This window comes from Calypte anna, chromosome 4 (assembly GCF_003957555.1).
Source record: "Calypte anna isolate BGI_N300 chromosome 4, bCalAnn1_v1.p, whole genome shotgun sequence".
Lineage (NCBI taxonomy): Eukaryota > Metazoa > Chordata > Aves > Apodiformes > Trochilidae > Calypte > Calypte anna.
This window is the reverse complement of record NC_044247.1, coordinates 6617253-6633181: the sequence shown is the minus strand read 5'-3', so window position 1 is coordinate 6633181 and position 15929 is coordinate 6617253. Positions and strand designations below refer to the sequence as shown.

General features: G+C 43.8%; 1 protein-coding gene across 4 annotated transcripts in view; it reads left to right on the top strand.

Moving 5' to 3' along the window:
- The window catches only part of FGF13 (fibroblast growth factor 13), a 240827-nt gene that overhangs the window by 167870 nt on the left and 57028 nt on the right, over window positions 1-15929 (top strand). For 3 of the 4 annotated variants that reach the window (XM_030449020.1, XM_030449022.1, XM_030449021.1), the window contains exon 3: window positions 14464-14574. In XM_030449020.1, coding sequence (XP_030304880.1) covers window positions 14464-14574 — 111 coding nt within the window. Of the gene's footprint in view, window positions 1-11956; window positions 12463-14463; window positions 14575-15929 lie in introns of those variants that run through there. The other variant, XM_008493669.2, reaches the window with a different exon arrangement.

The following is a 15929-nucleotide window of genomic DNA, read 5'->3' as shown; positions in this document are numbered from 1 at the left end:
AAATTGCCTAAATCTCATTACTTACTTAATATGGAAGCATGGGCTTAACTTGCTGTGCTGAAGAAGGGTGAGTTAAACGAAGTCTTAGTCAAGTTCAGCAGCAGAAAATTCAAATCCAGCCCTTGATTAACACAATTCAAATATAACTGTGGTCACATTTTAAAACACAGTCTTTGCAGTACTGGGCATCTTCAAAATCAAATCACTGGGTTTTCTCTACTCATCAAAATGTAGCTGGTTTTTTTTTTTTTTACTCCCAACAAGAATATCGTCAATATTTTTCACTAAATTAAAATACTAAAAAAAATAAAAAATAAAAAATGAGCTTTTCTTGAATGGAGAAGCAAAGATGAAAAATTTCAAAGGTAATTATTTTAGAATCATTAGCAAATGTAGTTCTTCTGAGTGCTTTTTGTACTTGTAACATTTATGGTATATCAATAATGCAGCTCATGTAAAAAAGGAAGACAAAAGTGTATGGTATGTATTCTACCCCACGAATGTTGTTGAACGAGTCATGTTGCAAAATGCCTTCCAATCAACTAAACCAAGCACCAGGCTCCTATCCCTGGCCTAATGTACCACAGTATCCTGTTACAGGCATTGTTTGTAATTCTAGAAGGCAGAAAATAAAATCTGACGCTCAAAAATAATAAGTTTAAGTAAATCACATAAGAGGAATGTACATTTATGTCCAAGAACTGGTTAGATGTTGCCAGAACAATACAGCTACATTATGAATCTTTAATGATCTCTGAAAGTCATAATGGTCTGTCACTAATGCCCATTAATGATCTCTCTATACCACGAGTATGGTCTTGATGTTTCTGGCCAATACCTTAGAGAATACTTTAAATATGCCTTAAACTTTCTCTGATCTACTCCCTGTGTGTCTGCTCCAAATGTAGACTGCAATTGTCTGGGTAGGAGCAGCTTGTAAGGCAGCATGGCTTTGGGGTTAAGGAAGTCTTATTCAGGTAAGAAGTATTTAAGCAATATTTTTGCAGGAAAATAACTGGGGGGTGTTTCTTGGCATATTGCTCCTCGCTAGAGATTATAAACTATATTAAATTAAAGTTTAGGATTAATGAATATTAAAATTGTGATCGTTCTTTGACTACATGAATTTTCTTTGATAAGTCTACAAATACACTCTTTAAGAAGGAAAAGGAAATGGTTTTGTTAATTCCTACTGTTTGGAACTGTAAATATATTGGATATGTGGCTGAACTGGCAAATTCATCCTGTTTGAGTACGTATTTCAAATGTTGCACAGGTTAGGTTTATGGGCTTTTAAGCATCTGTGCCATTTATTTAGTTAATTTTCTACTCAAGCTTTTTGCCAGGTATAAAGCTTGCTGTAAATGAAAGAAACAATTATTCCAGTTCTGCTATGATTGCCTTTCACGAGAGTATTATGTCTAACAGTAACTGAAGACAACTTTGTTGTGGTGTTAATAATCTTTAAAATACAAAAACGTCAGCATATCTCTATTCTTTCGCAACTGTTTTAGCTAAAGGCCTATGATAATGTAATTTAATTTTCTTTAATAATGAAAAAGTGCATTCTCTGCATTTGGTACGTGAAACAATCAGATTACTGCAAGAAACAACGCCCTAAGGTTCTAAGAAGAAAACAAATCCAAAGACTCTTGGAAAATGCCCCAAAATCAAACAATAACCTGATAGACAATCTGTTAGATATTAACTGTGGGAGTTAGATATTAACTGTCTGGTATGTGTATCATTCTTTATTAGAACAAACCCAAAATTATTAGTAATTTTTTTTAGTAGCTTTTATGACATTTCACGCAGTATCCATGTTTCTTTCTCTTCAGAATTGATCTAGTAAATCTAAGTGCAGAATGTGAATTAAGCAGCCTGCAATGATTTTGACGCATTAAATGTGCATTTACAAAATACAATCACTTAGGATGTGATCCAGGTGATACTAAATACCTGCTTTTTTGCAGAAACATGTTTTTTTCCTAGCACGAGAGCAGCAGAGACGCTCTGAAACCGTCAAAAGATTTTTCCTATGAGTTAGCTTTGGGGGGTATCTTCTCTAGCCACAAGCTACAAAAAGAAACAGATGTTGGGGTTCGGGTGTGAAGTTGGTGTGGAGGGCCGGGGACTCTTCAGCCGGAGCTGGGAAGGGTGCAGGGCGGCCCGGGAGCGGCGCGGATCAGCACCGCGGACAGCAGCTCCGCTCCTGCCGCGTTCGGGGGCGGCCGCCCCGGGGCCTCTCGCCTGCGGCGGAACCTCCGGGAGCGGGGGAGTCCCCGCCGAGCTCCCGTTAAATATGAAACAACTTCCCCCTCCCCCGGCTTTACACACAGAATCACAGCCGAGTTCCCTGCTTGCCGGAACCCCCCGCTTTCGAGCTGGCTGTTAATTAACAACCAGAAGCAGCCCGGGTGGTGGTTGTAACCAAATGGCACTCGCCACCAAAAAGAGATCTGGGAAAGAAAGTCAAAGACCTTGCTGGGGCAGTTACAAGAATTCACTCTAGGTGTCCCTCTTGCTTTTAGCAGTAATTTTATAGGTTTGGTTTTTCGATTGCAAGTACTGTAAATCTGTCCTGTCTGATCGGTTGGTAACTGTTTACAAATTTATGTTCTGCAGCGTGCTTCCTGGGCTATAAAACTGTATTTTGCCAAAAGTCTCCTGAAAAGACTTTACATCAGAACTTTTAAAGTAGTCTAAAATTCATGGCAGTAATGACTTAATGCTATAGTCACTGAGTAAATAATTTCATATATTACAGAGATGGAAAAAAAAGGAAAGGTCTGGGGGAGATGGAAGTCTCTCTCAGTATTAACAGCCCTAGTCTGATTCCTTGGTGTTTATGCATCTCAGCGTTGTTGAAACATCTCGCTCATATTTGCAAGTCAGGAAGAAGAAGAAAGGCAGAAAAATATGCCTGTATTTTAAGTGCCCTTGTTGTGACTGTAGAACCCTATTTGCAGAGCTTTGAGTAATGCAATTCCAGTTAGAGTCCAGATGAGATAGATACCAGGAACTTCTGGAGCCAACTGCTGCAACTGTATGAGGGGTACTGCCTAGGAACCCCTGCAAGCTTTAGGGTGCTGCAGAATTCTGTGTGGCTGCTTGCTTTCCAGGTGCCATTTTATGATTAGATTCCTGAACCTCTCATAGCTAGCTCATGTAGGATACAAGAAGATGCAAGGAGGTCTTCTTCTTCTTCTTCAGTACAGCTGCTCAGAACAGACTGAAGGGAATTGGTTGAATGATAGCACTGAAAGATCAGCCAAGGTAATTTCTTATAAACTGGCAGGCTTACTTCTGTGTCTTAGGATCTAATTCTGCTGTTGGTTCTTTCTTTCGTGGCAAAAACTCCCAGGCCTTGGAATGTTGTATTATAGATGAAGTAAAGTAAGTTTACTTGCTTGTAAAAAAGATTAAATTGACTTCAACTGAAGGATTAGGACATCAAGATACTGATGGCTTTTGGGGCTGCTGTTCATTAGAAGCATGTTGTAATTTTAATGAAACAAGGAAAGAAGATCCTGGCAGAAAGAGATGGAAAATGAGAATGATAAACAAAGGGAAAAGGGCAGGAGGGAAAGGAAAGAAATCCTGATATATCATCATCTGCTAAATATGATGTGTCTCTGCTGTGACTTTAGCTCAGCATGATTTAACAGTATGACAGGGGAGTCGTAAAGGCCATGTATATGTTCTGAGAATTGAATTAAAATCATAGTATTATATTTTGTATCTGCTTTTGCAGCTTCATTTATTAATTTCATGATGGTTTTAGCTAGAGATGCAGCTGCAAGTTGGACAGTTATCTAGTCTCCATGCAAGCAAATGTGTCCCTGTTGTAGTTCAGCTGGACTTAAGCAAGCAATAATAGTGCTCAGTGCAGGCAGCCTTATATCTGTTTCTCTGATTAGTCAACATTGTTCCTCTGCATAGCAACAAAACCTTCCTGTGCTTTCTGATGAAGTCTGAGTCCCTAGAAATGTCTGCAGCCACCTAATGTGAACATTGGGAGCACCAGCAGATATTCTGCTATTAGTTGCCTCCTCTGAACTGACTTCTCTGAATTTCATCTAATGTGCTTATGTAGAATTTGCATACATATTTTTTTTATGGTCTCGAGACATATTTTAATCAAATACAGCAAATGCTGGCTTGTGGTTCTCATTCCTGTTTTGCTAGTCAATGTTATTTGTGCTTACAAAAAGAGTGCCTCTAACTTATGGTAATGATTTCCCCTCTGTTTAGTTATGATATGTTGTATTTTTCACCTCAAAATCCCTGTGTGATTTATACATGCCACCTTTACTCTTCTCTTGCCAGCAGCAGCCCCTGCTAAGCCTGGAGTTGCCATGAGGCCCATGTATTACTGAGCAATGCCAGAAGCAAGACTTTGAGCTCCATGAACCTTCATTAAGTGATTGCTTAGTCCTGATAGTGGAAAATATTATTTATTGTAAAGAAGCTTTTTCAGACTATGTTCTGATGCAGATCAGTAAGGCAGAGGTGGTGTTTTCCTTCATTCAGCTGTGAAAATAATGGTGCTTTTCTGGTTGAGAATGAATTGCCATGTGGAGGTGCCTTCCTCTCTTCTTTCTTCATTGTACAGCTGAGCTATTTGGTCAAATGAGCTCAGAGAAACCAGACTTTTACATCACTGAAGTTAGGTCAGGTATGTCTTGTTATGTCATTATTGATACCATGATTAGACAGAATGTAGAAGGTTGGGTTCATGGCCCTTTTCCTAACCCTCAAGGGAATACTTTCTTTCTGGGTATGGAAACTGAGATCAGGTAAACTGGTTCCAGTTCCATGAGTGTGAGTGGAGCAAGATCTCACTTGCACATGTGCAGAAGCACTGACCCAGTGCAGGCTCTAACTCCAGCTCTAGAGATCTTTGCTTCTTTTTGCTCAATGTCCCTTTCACTTGTGACCAGCCCTCTTCACATTCTCATTTGTCTGTGTGAACTTGGTGCCATGATGTCAGCAGCCAGGTAAAAGTCACAGAAAAACCATTGCCAGGCTCTTCTGATCCCAGCCTGGGTAATTTGATTTCATGATTAGAAAGCAGATGGGTCTTACATCGTTAAGAGAGCAACAGGAAGCAGCAGGCTTGGCACCTATCAGATGATTGCAGCAAGTCAGGCTCTGTAGTTCTGTGAAGTCAAGCAGTGGGGCAGAAGTTATCTGCTGAGGAAAGCAAGGAGCATGGCTGTGAGAAACTGTTAGAAGCAGTCTGGCAGTGGGGGTTGTAACTAGATGATCTTTAAGGTCCTTTCCAACCCAAACCATTCTGTGATTCTGAGAAATGCTTGGGTGCAAGCAGGAGGGGGAGAACTATCAGAGGCTTCAACTCACTGGAGACCCAGTGACTGTTTTTGCCAAGCTCTTGAAAAGCATGAACCATCAGATCTATGGAAAAGTGGGGAAAGATCCATCTGAGTAATGTGACAATCCAGATATCTTGCTTTGGGTCTGCAAAAGGACTATTTGCAGTACTTTGTCATGTGTAAAGTGGCCTTATGTTAAGTTTGACAGTGGCACATAGTCCTCACTTCTCCTGTGTCCCATGAGATGTAAATATTTCAGGGATGCTGTGGTTTATAGTGATGGTTCTGAAAGTCACCATGACAAGAGGTGAAGGAGCAGATACTTCTGGGCATACCCATGTGGGAGGCTCTGGAGTATTTTTTGCTGTGGCTTTGAGGTGGTCAGAAGAAGTCACCACTTCAAGTTCCTGGCTCAGGTTGGGCCCCTAGAGACAGCGGAATAAAGTGTTCCCAATTTGGGAGCCCACAGAACTGTGGGAGCTGATCTCTTCTGTTTGTTCTGTGACCTTTCCCAGCTGATTGGCACTGATGTTTTATGCATCGGGTAGACGATCTTTTGTGGTTGACATTTTGGAATGATTGAATATGGATTAACCTAGGCAAAAATATTACCATTTTTCTACCTTCAAACACTGACCTCGTTTTCCAAAAATGCCTGCACCATCAGGTCAGATCAAACCCAGTTCTGATTGAGCTAGTGCTGTGAAGGGAATCGGAATTCACAGCTGGGAAGTTGAAGAACTGGGATTTCTCTCATTAGTATTTTTTTCTGAGAATCTGAGAGGAACTGTTGTTCTTGCTCTGAGACCTCGTGGTCTTCCTGAGCATTTAGCAGGGCATGTCAGTCATGAGGAAGAGACCCCAATTCCTGTCAGAGTCAGAGAACCATGTCCTAGGAAACTCATGCAGATCTGGGAAGAGAACAGGATTAGATGTTGTAATGCACCAGGCACAATTTTTAAAAAACTATCTTAGCAGTCTTAGTGAGATGATTCAGATGTTATATACAGATGTATTTCTCTGCTTTGCTGGATAGGGGCCAGTTTTGGCATATCCAGTCCTATGCATGAGTTGTCCTATGCATGGTGTCTCTTCTGGTGTTGGCATTCGTGATTCTCTACTCTGAGAAGTACAAAAATCAACCAGCCATCTAATCCCTTGAACTGTTGAATTGACTGTACTTCTATATAAACAAGTGAGCTCTTAGATAAAGTGGGTTCAAGTGACATGTCCACCCAGGTGTCACTGGAATTTATTTTGATTTTTCTTCTTGTTCCTGGGTAGGGCTGCTCAGTGCACTTTGCAAAGAACCATGGCACAGATGCACACAGGAACATCCATGTCACTATTTACAAGTGCCCTTACAGTTTCAGCATAAAAATACTTCTGTTCATAGCACCACAGCTTGTGTGAAGGTCTGTAGCTGCTTGTTGAAGCCAATCTTTACTATTTCTTTACTATTAAGGTTAATTTTAAGGTAGCCTCGTTGGTCTGTGGATTAGAATACCCTCAAATTTGAGTTCTTTGGTCTGGAGCTGCCTGAAGGCCCAGGTCTCCCATTGACACCTTTTTCCACCTTGCTCTGAAAAATAAACCTCTAGATGACTCTCAGTTTGGCTCCTGTCTAGGGCAGAAGTTGGCTTCTGGGAGTGGTGAACTGGCACCCAGACATTTGCCATTCTGCAGCGTTTGTGTCCAGGCACGGAGCTGGCTGCAGAGGAAAGGCTGAGTCATTTCCACGGGATGTTTAACAGAGGAGCTAAGTGATGCAGGGCTTGGGTCTGAACAGCTCTGTTTCCTGGTGAATAGTAATTCTGTTTACTTAGAAGAGGGAAAAAAAATCACTGGGGGCCTGAGTGTTGCTGTGTCATACCCGACTGGATACAAAGTCTTGTTTATCTCAACCTGAAAAGAAAGAGAGCAATTCTGGTGGCACTTTTCAGAAAATAATTCTCTACATTTGGGGAATATAGGCAGTAGAAATAATCCATAGATTTGTCTCCTGAAGCTTTCTTTAATCTCCTTGTTCTGTAAAAGCAGCAGCATGTTACCACAGCAAGAACGAAAGAGCCTTGGAGGGACTCCCAACATCCTGTGCCATGCTGAACATTTTTTGTGACACCCAAACAGCTGTCTTGTAAATGTAGAGGGGTAGCATGGGGTTTATGCTGGGCTGAGTGAGATCTGGAGCTTGCTTGGGGTTTGTATTCTGGTCTTGATTTTCATGCGCCATTTGTTTTGCCCAGCATCTACCTGTTTGTCTAGGACCTGCCATAAATCTTTCAGTACTTGTTTAGAGGGGAAAAGGAAACAATATGCTGTTTAGCCTGAGGATGGGCTATTCTGTCCCAAGGTACTGGCAGTAAGCTCCTGCCTTATGGCAACATGTCATGAGAATCATTAATGCTTCTCCAGGGCCCAGAGGAGCTCAGGTCCTTCAACGATTTACACATTGGGCTCCTGCCAATCACCACTGCACTCCCAACAGGCAGCCAGAAAGTGCCACCTCTCCTCCACCCATTCCCAGCTCTGACAGCAGTGCTGCCCTGGCTCTGCTCAGCTGTTGACATTCCTGTGCCAAAATAGCATGAGTGATGAGCAGAGGAGGCAGAGGAGTCCCCCTGCTTGCAGGCTGCAGCTGGCCCCCAGCATGCTGCAAAGCTGCTGCAGCTGCTTAAAACATGCAGCTTGTTTTGTGCCAGTGAGGTCTGGAGCTGGCTGGTGACTTTTTTCTTCTGGTCTCACTTTTGTCCAGTGTTTGCTTTGCCCAGCAGGTAGTTGTTTAAATAGGGCTGACTATAAATCTTCTGTGCTCAGGATAGGTTCAAACTCATGGAAAAAAAAGCAGTGGTTGGGGACCTGCCACAGTGCAAAGAGTTCAAGGAGGGTAGAGGAAAAAAAAAACCCAGAAGTTTTGTGCTCTCCCGTGATTTGGTGAAAGAGCCAACAGTGCTTGCCTGCATTTTGGGCTAATGATGGAGGTTTGATGCCTTTTCTTGCAGGAAGCAAGCAGCAAGGGCAGAACACTTTGAGGTGGTTGTAAACCATGCCCTGCGTTAATGGAAGAGCCAGTTCTGGTTTGAGGGATCATGGTACAAAATTGCAGGTTTTACTTCTGCCCAATCCAGGCAACTTCTAGAGGTTCAAGTGCCTTTTAATGATCAGAATTATAGAAATATTTCTACATAGAGAGTATATATATATATAATATATATATAAATTATTTCTATAATTCTGAGCATAAATTTAACGGATGACTGGGAGGAAGAAAATAAGTCAAAAGCAGATGAGGTCTTTGTCTACTTCATAAAAGTGGAATTGTGGCTAGGTCAGATCCCAGCTCCAGGTAGCTCCTGGCCTTGTCTCTGACAGTAACTGTCCCGTGCTGATTTCTTAAGAGATGTTTAATTCCTTGTTGAAACAGGGCTGTCAGTTTTCTCTTTAGCTTTAAGTGTGCTCTCTTAAAGTAATTGCACACAAAGAAAAAGGATGTCTGCTAATGGAGTGCTTGGTTGTCACCTACATTCAAAAAGTTGCTTGGGATGTTATTTTATTTTACTTTTTCATCATAGTGAGGAGTGAACAGCTCTTGCTGTTCCTTGAGATTTTTGTATCTGTAACACTGAAGTAGTCCAAAGACTGATCCTGTACCAAAGACATTTTCCTAACAAGATCTTCATTTTCATGTGCCATTTATAGTAAATGAAAACATGTTTGTAGGAGTACCGATAGATGGAGAGGTGGATCATGCAAAAAAACCTGGAGGACTGTTTTTTTGAAACTCAAATCTGATTATGCATAAATGCTATTTTTATTCTTCTCTTTGGTTATCTGTCAAGCAACATTTGTGCAAATGAATTTTCTTTATGGATTTTAAGCATGCAAGCTGGAATGCTGGCAGAAAGATAGCCCAAATACTGCTTTTATATACTGCTTTTCCCCAGGATTTTCGAAGTTAGACAAATTCTGAGTTCTGGTTAGTTATTGTGAAAATGGAATGTCACCTGATCTATAGGACAGATCACAATGAGGCAGCTTCACTTTGATCTGAAGATCAAACACTGCTTTCCAAACTGGAATACTTATGAAGTAATGGGTGAGTCTGAGGAAAACAAGTATCACTTGGAAATGGAAAGATGGCAAAATTCATGGTACATTACTGATGAGTTGAGTAGGATGAGTTATTACTAATAATATCCAACTGGCTGTCTTTTGGGTTGGATTTCACATGTTTTGTGGACTGGCAGATGAGGGTAGTGGTGGAACTTGTGAATTGCAGTTATTTTTACCCTACAGTTTAGCCTAAATAAGAAATTAGGAGTATGTATTTAAGATTAATATGTGGGTGCAATCAAGTCCCTCATAAATAAAGGTGGCTGTGTGTATGTGGAGCTATATGTGTATACATACACTTTCTGCAAAAAAAAAGAGGTATTGTGGATGGGCATGTGGGGCTGCCAAGTTCAATATACTATATCAGCTGCCTGGGTCTCAGGCTGTGGTGGCACACATTGTGCTTTAAGTCAGACATTGTCCTAAAAATTGTGCATTATGATTATTTCTGTTATTGAGGCTTAGCCATACAACATGTTTTATTGAGGTGGGAGCTTCCAGGTGGAGGAAACAGATTTGGACCTGTTGTGAGCTCTTTCTCTTCCAGGGAAGGACTAAATGTTTGCAGAGATGCAGCAAACTGCTTTTGAATTGAGCTCTTTGAAGGGAGGATACTGGGTGCCATGGTTTGTGCTGGTATGGGTGTGCAACCCCTGGGAAGGAGAAGACGCTGTGTGGCTTTGCCAAGGGTGTGGAGGAGAGGAAGAAGGAGCAGGTATCCTGCAAAGCCTGGAGTCTTGAAAGCACATCAAGCATCCCATGCTGTCACAGCAACCCATCTGCATCAGTCCTGTCTCAATAATCCCAAGGGAGCCCTGGGCCAGCCCCAGGGCACACAGGACTCGGCTCCTGGGCTTGGATGACTGCAGCCTGTTGCAGTCCCATTCCCACTGAGCTCATCTCCGGCAAGGAACCAGCCACAGCCTCATCCCCTCTCTCTCACTGGCCATTCCACACTACCTCATCGCCTGCAACTGACTGTGAATCCTCTCTGCCTCGAGCATAAATCACTTTAATAGTTGTTTACCTTCAGGGTTGCAAACCTCTGTTTTGTTTCTAACCTGTGTTGGCTTCATTTTAGGCTCCAGGTGTCCAAGGCATGCTGAAAAGCAGGGGGTGGGTCTCTAAGGGACCCCCCCAGGGACCTTCTGCTTTCTATGTCCTGGGGCATGGATGTGTGCAGGGTTCATGTTCCCAGCACGGTGCCAGGCACTCCGGGATCAGGTCCGGCATCGCAGGGCTGCTCCTCCCTTAGCCTGGCCCCGACTCAGCCAGGAGTGATTAAACCCACCTAGCATGAGACCTCGGGGGACCCTGAGGCACCGTGGGGGGAAAGAGGGGAAGGAGAGCATGGCAGTGACAAGGAAACTGCTCTCCCTCGGGGTTTTCTGGTCTGCGCTAGAACACTGGAGCTGAGAACGGAGTGGGGGGAGATGCAAAAGAGTCAAAAAGCCTCCAACAAATCCGTGAGGCAGAGAGGGAGGTTTCCTGGAAGGAAGAGAGGAAGGCAGGGGGGAGCTAGGGCTGGAGCTTCCTTGTCTGCCCCCCTGCCTGCCGCCGGCCAGGTGTCCTCACTCTGCTTCCCAAAACCTGGTACCAGCTATTTGCTCATCGCAGTCACGTTTGTTTGGGTGTCTGCACCTCCCCGGGAGGCGGCTCTGGCGAAAGCAGGGACCCACAGCCCGTGGGGTCAGCAGGGGTGGGCAGCGGGAGCCGGTACACCCTGAGCGCCTGCCTGCACCCCACAGGGGCTTCTCCGCAACTCTCCGCACAAAGAACCGCCGGGCAGGTCTCCTGCTCGCTGCCTTGCCTGGTAGAGGAGAAGGAGGAGGAGGAGGTGGAGGAGGGGAGGGTGGCGATAAGGGACTCGCTGCGTCGCCTCATTTCTGTATCCAGCGCGCTGCTGGTGGGGTGTCAGCGAGTTGCGTGCAGGCGCTGCCGGGAGCACCACTGCTGCCGGTGCCGGTGCCGCTGCTGGTGCTGCAGCTGGTGCTGGTGCTGCAGCTGGTGCTGCAGTCTCCGCACCGAACTGCCGGTTCCCAGACGTCAGGGCGAGCGCTGGTTGTTTATCCACTGGTGACAAGTGTTGCAATGCAAAAGCCGAAGGCGTCCGTGGAGGAGAGGCTGCGCTGGCACCTGTAAGGAAGGAGCAGAGGGGAGAGGCTTCCTGAGGTGTTTGGCAGGTGGCAGCCGAGGCTCCAGGCATCAGCACCTTCTTCCCGCGTCTCCATCACTGTTTGCTTCGGGTCTCTTCTTGAGGGAGAAGAGGAAAAAGGATCTAGAAAACCCCTGCAACAGGACAGCCCCTGCTGGAGTCTAACAGGTGTTTGCTGGGATTTGAACGGGGAGGGGACGGGAGGGGGAAAAAAGTTAACTGGCGAAATCGGGGCTGGGAGAGATGCGATGATCTTGCACCAAGTGGATGTGCCATGTCTGCATGTGAATAGCACGTCTGGAGAAGCTCAGAGGGATGTCTTGCAAGTGATTCGCTCCATCTCCGTAGAAACGCTCATCTCTACCAGCAAACTTTCCCCTGCCAGAAGTTGGGAGGAATAAGAAAGCGGAAAATCCAAAGGGGAAGATCTCTGTGGACAAAAAAAGGGCTTGGGATAAACTCTTGCACCCCGACCCGGGGCTCTGGTGCCAGTGTCCCGCCAGTGTCTCCTGGGCTCCCAAGCTGACTGGCGGTGGGTGGCATTGGCCAAGGCACCCGGCAGCGTCCCCAGCATTGGGGACGGGCCAAGCAGCATGCTGGCTGCGGTGCCCGCGGCCGGCAAGCAAACCCTGAGTGCCTGACCCACCCGTGGTGCCGGGGCGGTGGCGGCCATGGCTGCAGCCATCGCCAGCTCCCTGATCCGCCAGAAGAGACAAGCCAGGGAGCGGGAGAAGTCCAATGCCTGTAAGTGTGTCAACAGCCCCAGCAAGAGCAAGGGAAGCTGCGACAAGAACAAGTTGAATGTGTTTTCCAGGGTCAAACTCTTTGGCTCCAAGAAAAGGCGAAGAAGGCGACCAGGTTGGCAAGGGTTATGTCTTTGGGGGGGGTTGGTTTCTTTGATGTAATGGAAACTGGGATGTTGCATCAGGGGTAGGGAAAGGGAAACCAGTGCCTCAGGGCTGGTAAAATGGATGTGCAGGTATTGCCCCTTCTGGCTTGTGTGATCTGACAGGCACAGGAACCCCATGGCAACCCTTTCATGCTCATCTGGTTTATTTGGATAACACACCCCATTGCTTCTGCCTCACCTACACACCTGTGTGCACTTGTGCACCTGTAATTCAGTTGTCTGTTTTACACACATATTTATAATCTCATGTTATTTATTTGTGGGAGAGATGTTTGCAGGGGAAGTTCCCACACATATATTTCTTTCAGTTGTATGTTAAGTAAGTTAGCAGTCTAGAGATCTGGATTTTTTTTAGTCTTCGTGCTTTGCAGAATGCCTATGCCATGATTCTGATTGCATACAAGGCTTTTTGCTCTCACTGGTCCCTTCCAGAGTTCTGCTTCAGCACCCTGTTCCTTTCTAGGAATCTTATGCATGCAGCTGCCCTGCAGACGTGATGCTCTCTGTGTCAGAGGTGCAAAAGATCAGGCATGAAGACTCAATCCCTGATCTGAGTGGGGTTTTTGTACATGGGAGGAGCAAAACCCTCTGGTAATGTTGCTATCACTTTGCTGTGCTGAAATGTTGATGCCGGTAGCCCCTTAACCTGTCTGCCTTTCTCAGCAGACACAGAAGAGGTGCCTTGCTCATAATTTGCAAACAGCTTTGGGATGTGTTACAGTTAAAAAGCCAACGTGGGGGTTGGATTAATTTCTTGTCAGAAAAGTTAGTTGATAAGAATTGTGCATCCCTGGGTACTTTTATGAAAGGCTGCGAATGGGAAGCAATGTATGTATGCAAACTGCCATAAGCTCTTCCTAATATGAGGTACAGGAGCAAAGCTCCCTGATATCTTTGATTACAAACACAAGGAGTCTTACCCAGACACTGACTGTTGGAAATGACACCTGGGATCTTCACAGTGTGTTAATCTCTGAATTAAGTTGTTGTGGTGCGAGGTGCTGAGATGCATCACCTCCTGACGAGCATAATTGTGTGAAATGCCTACAATGCAGATGTCATTGGGATTCAGTGGAAGTAGAGCTTACTTGCAATTATTCTTGGTGCATTCCTTAGGTATCTTAAATGACAAATTTGACAGCAGACCCTGTTGCTGTTTACTCTTTGGTCTTGAATGATCTGAAACCATCTTCAATCTCTCACTTTCTAACTGTGAATCTAAGGATGGTTATAAAAAAAAAAAAAGAAAAAAGAAATCTATCCAAACTATGCATTGTTTTGATCTTTCTTCTTCTAGCTGATGAGGTAATTACCTCATACCCATATGGTATTATTTATTTTGCAGTTCCACACATAGCTGGATTTCAGGGTTCTCCCTTCCATTTTCCATATGTTCATTGAGTAGTTTATCACTTCGGGTGCTCTGTGCTCCTTGGAGCAGGGAGGAATGGGGGGTTTGTTTATTAGAGCTGCAGCAGTTCCTGTGTGAAACGTTTTCTGCTATATATTTAGGCTCTTAACTGTCACTAGGACTCTTATTAGCGCTATCATAGTATCCTTTTTTTTCCTCTCCATTTAAGAACTCACACCTTTTTAAAAGGCAGAATACACTCTTTGCCAGCTCATTTCTAATCTTAAATGAGATAAGGCTGAGCTCCTGAGGCCAAGCAGTACACTGTTGGAATTTGGATTCACTGGAAGCAGATTTTGCTGTGCTGACGACTTTACAATCGAGAGTGATATTAAATAATTTTGGTAATTGATTTCAGAGACATACATTTGATCACAGCTTAAATGGAAAGTGTTGCAAAGCTGGTTGCCCTGCTCTTGTTTTGGGTCTTTTTTGTATCTTAGCCTTGCGAAGAAACCAGATTTCTTTTTAGCATCCTGCTCGCTTGGAACTGCACATCAGGATTTCCCACATTAATCTCACTATTGTTTTTTTACAGAGCCTCAGCTTAAAGGTATAGTAACAAAGCTATACAGCAGGCAAGGATACCACTTGCAGTTGCAAGCAGATGGAACAATTGATGGAACAAAAGAGGAGGACAGTAGTTATAGTAAGTGACATGAGAATAAATGGTGTGTTTGTGAATTGTGGTGTCTCGTTCTTCCCATGTAGGTCCATTCAAAATTGTTGTCCTGGGGTGACTGAGTGAGTGGAAGTGGCATTAACACTGCTCACCATGTGGAGCTCTTTCAGACTTATTTGGTCTGAGAGAAATGCAAATAAAAATCACTTATAGATATAATGAACTAGAGGAGGTAATGATGACACATGTGACAAACAAAGCAAATGTTATCTCCATGGTAATCTGGAGAAGTTCATTGCTGTCCTTTGGATTTTATTAGATTATTTTTTTCCGACAGGGAAAATTTGCTCGCCTACTCAGAGTGCCTGAAATAGAATAATGCTATCTCCACTCCTAACCAGGGGCTCATTCAAATGAAGCCGTGTTATTCCACACAATGAGAGCTCATCAGCATTTTAAAGTTCACATTTTTCTATTATTATTTTTTACCCCTTCTAAAGTTAGCTATACCTTCAACTTTCAACCAGATTTCCCTCAGCATTTCTGTGAAAAAAAGCTTTGAATCTTTTTGGTTTGTTTGTGTGTTTGGTTTGTTGGTTGGATGTTGGGTTGTTTGGTTTTTTCCCCCACAACTTTGAATATTAATAGAAAACAAGGAAAGATTTCTAGTGCATAGATTTGCTGTGTGTAAATGTTCAAGTGTTTTACACAGCCCTACTGTTTAACTCAAACTGCATTTCTGTTCTGAAAGGAGTTACGAGGAGAAAGGAGTTTGAGAAAGTATTTCAGGGCACTTAGATAACAAATCAGAAAATCAACAGGCAGACCCTCCTAATTATGAAAAAGCACTCATTTCAGCTCCATCTCTTTGATATGAAAAGCATTTTCAGGTGAAGCATTGTTTCATTTTATGGTGCATTTAAATAGGGCACACTAAACCCGAGGTGCACTAAGAACTATCCCCTCTTACTTCTCCCATCATTTGCTCCCACACTTTTTCCTCACCTTCTTGAATCCTTTTTGTATCCCTGTATTAATATCTGAGTGGCAGAAGGGGACAGGTTAGTCTGCTGGAGAAGGTTTCCTCTGCAGACACAGGAGGTGCAGAGCAGAAGCTTGGATCTGCAGGGACACCTGAGGTCCTGGTCCTGTCCTCACCCGCAGGGAAAGGGAAATGTTCACGGGGTCAGTGCAGTGCTGAGCAGTTGCTACCACTGTACTGAGTTCTCCTCAATGCAACCCCAAAATATACTCTTAAGAATGATCCAGTAATCCTTATGGACTTTAAACATTGCTTTTCTTTCAAGATCTAGTATTTGTGATTTAAAAATCAGTACGGGTCAGTCAGGATTTCAGGGTAATTCTATTAATTACCTTTAAAA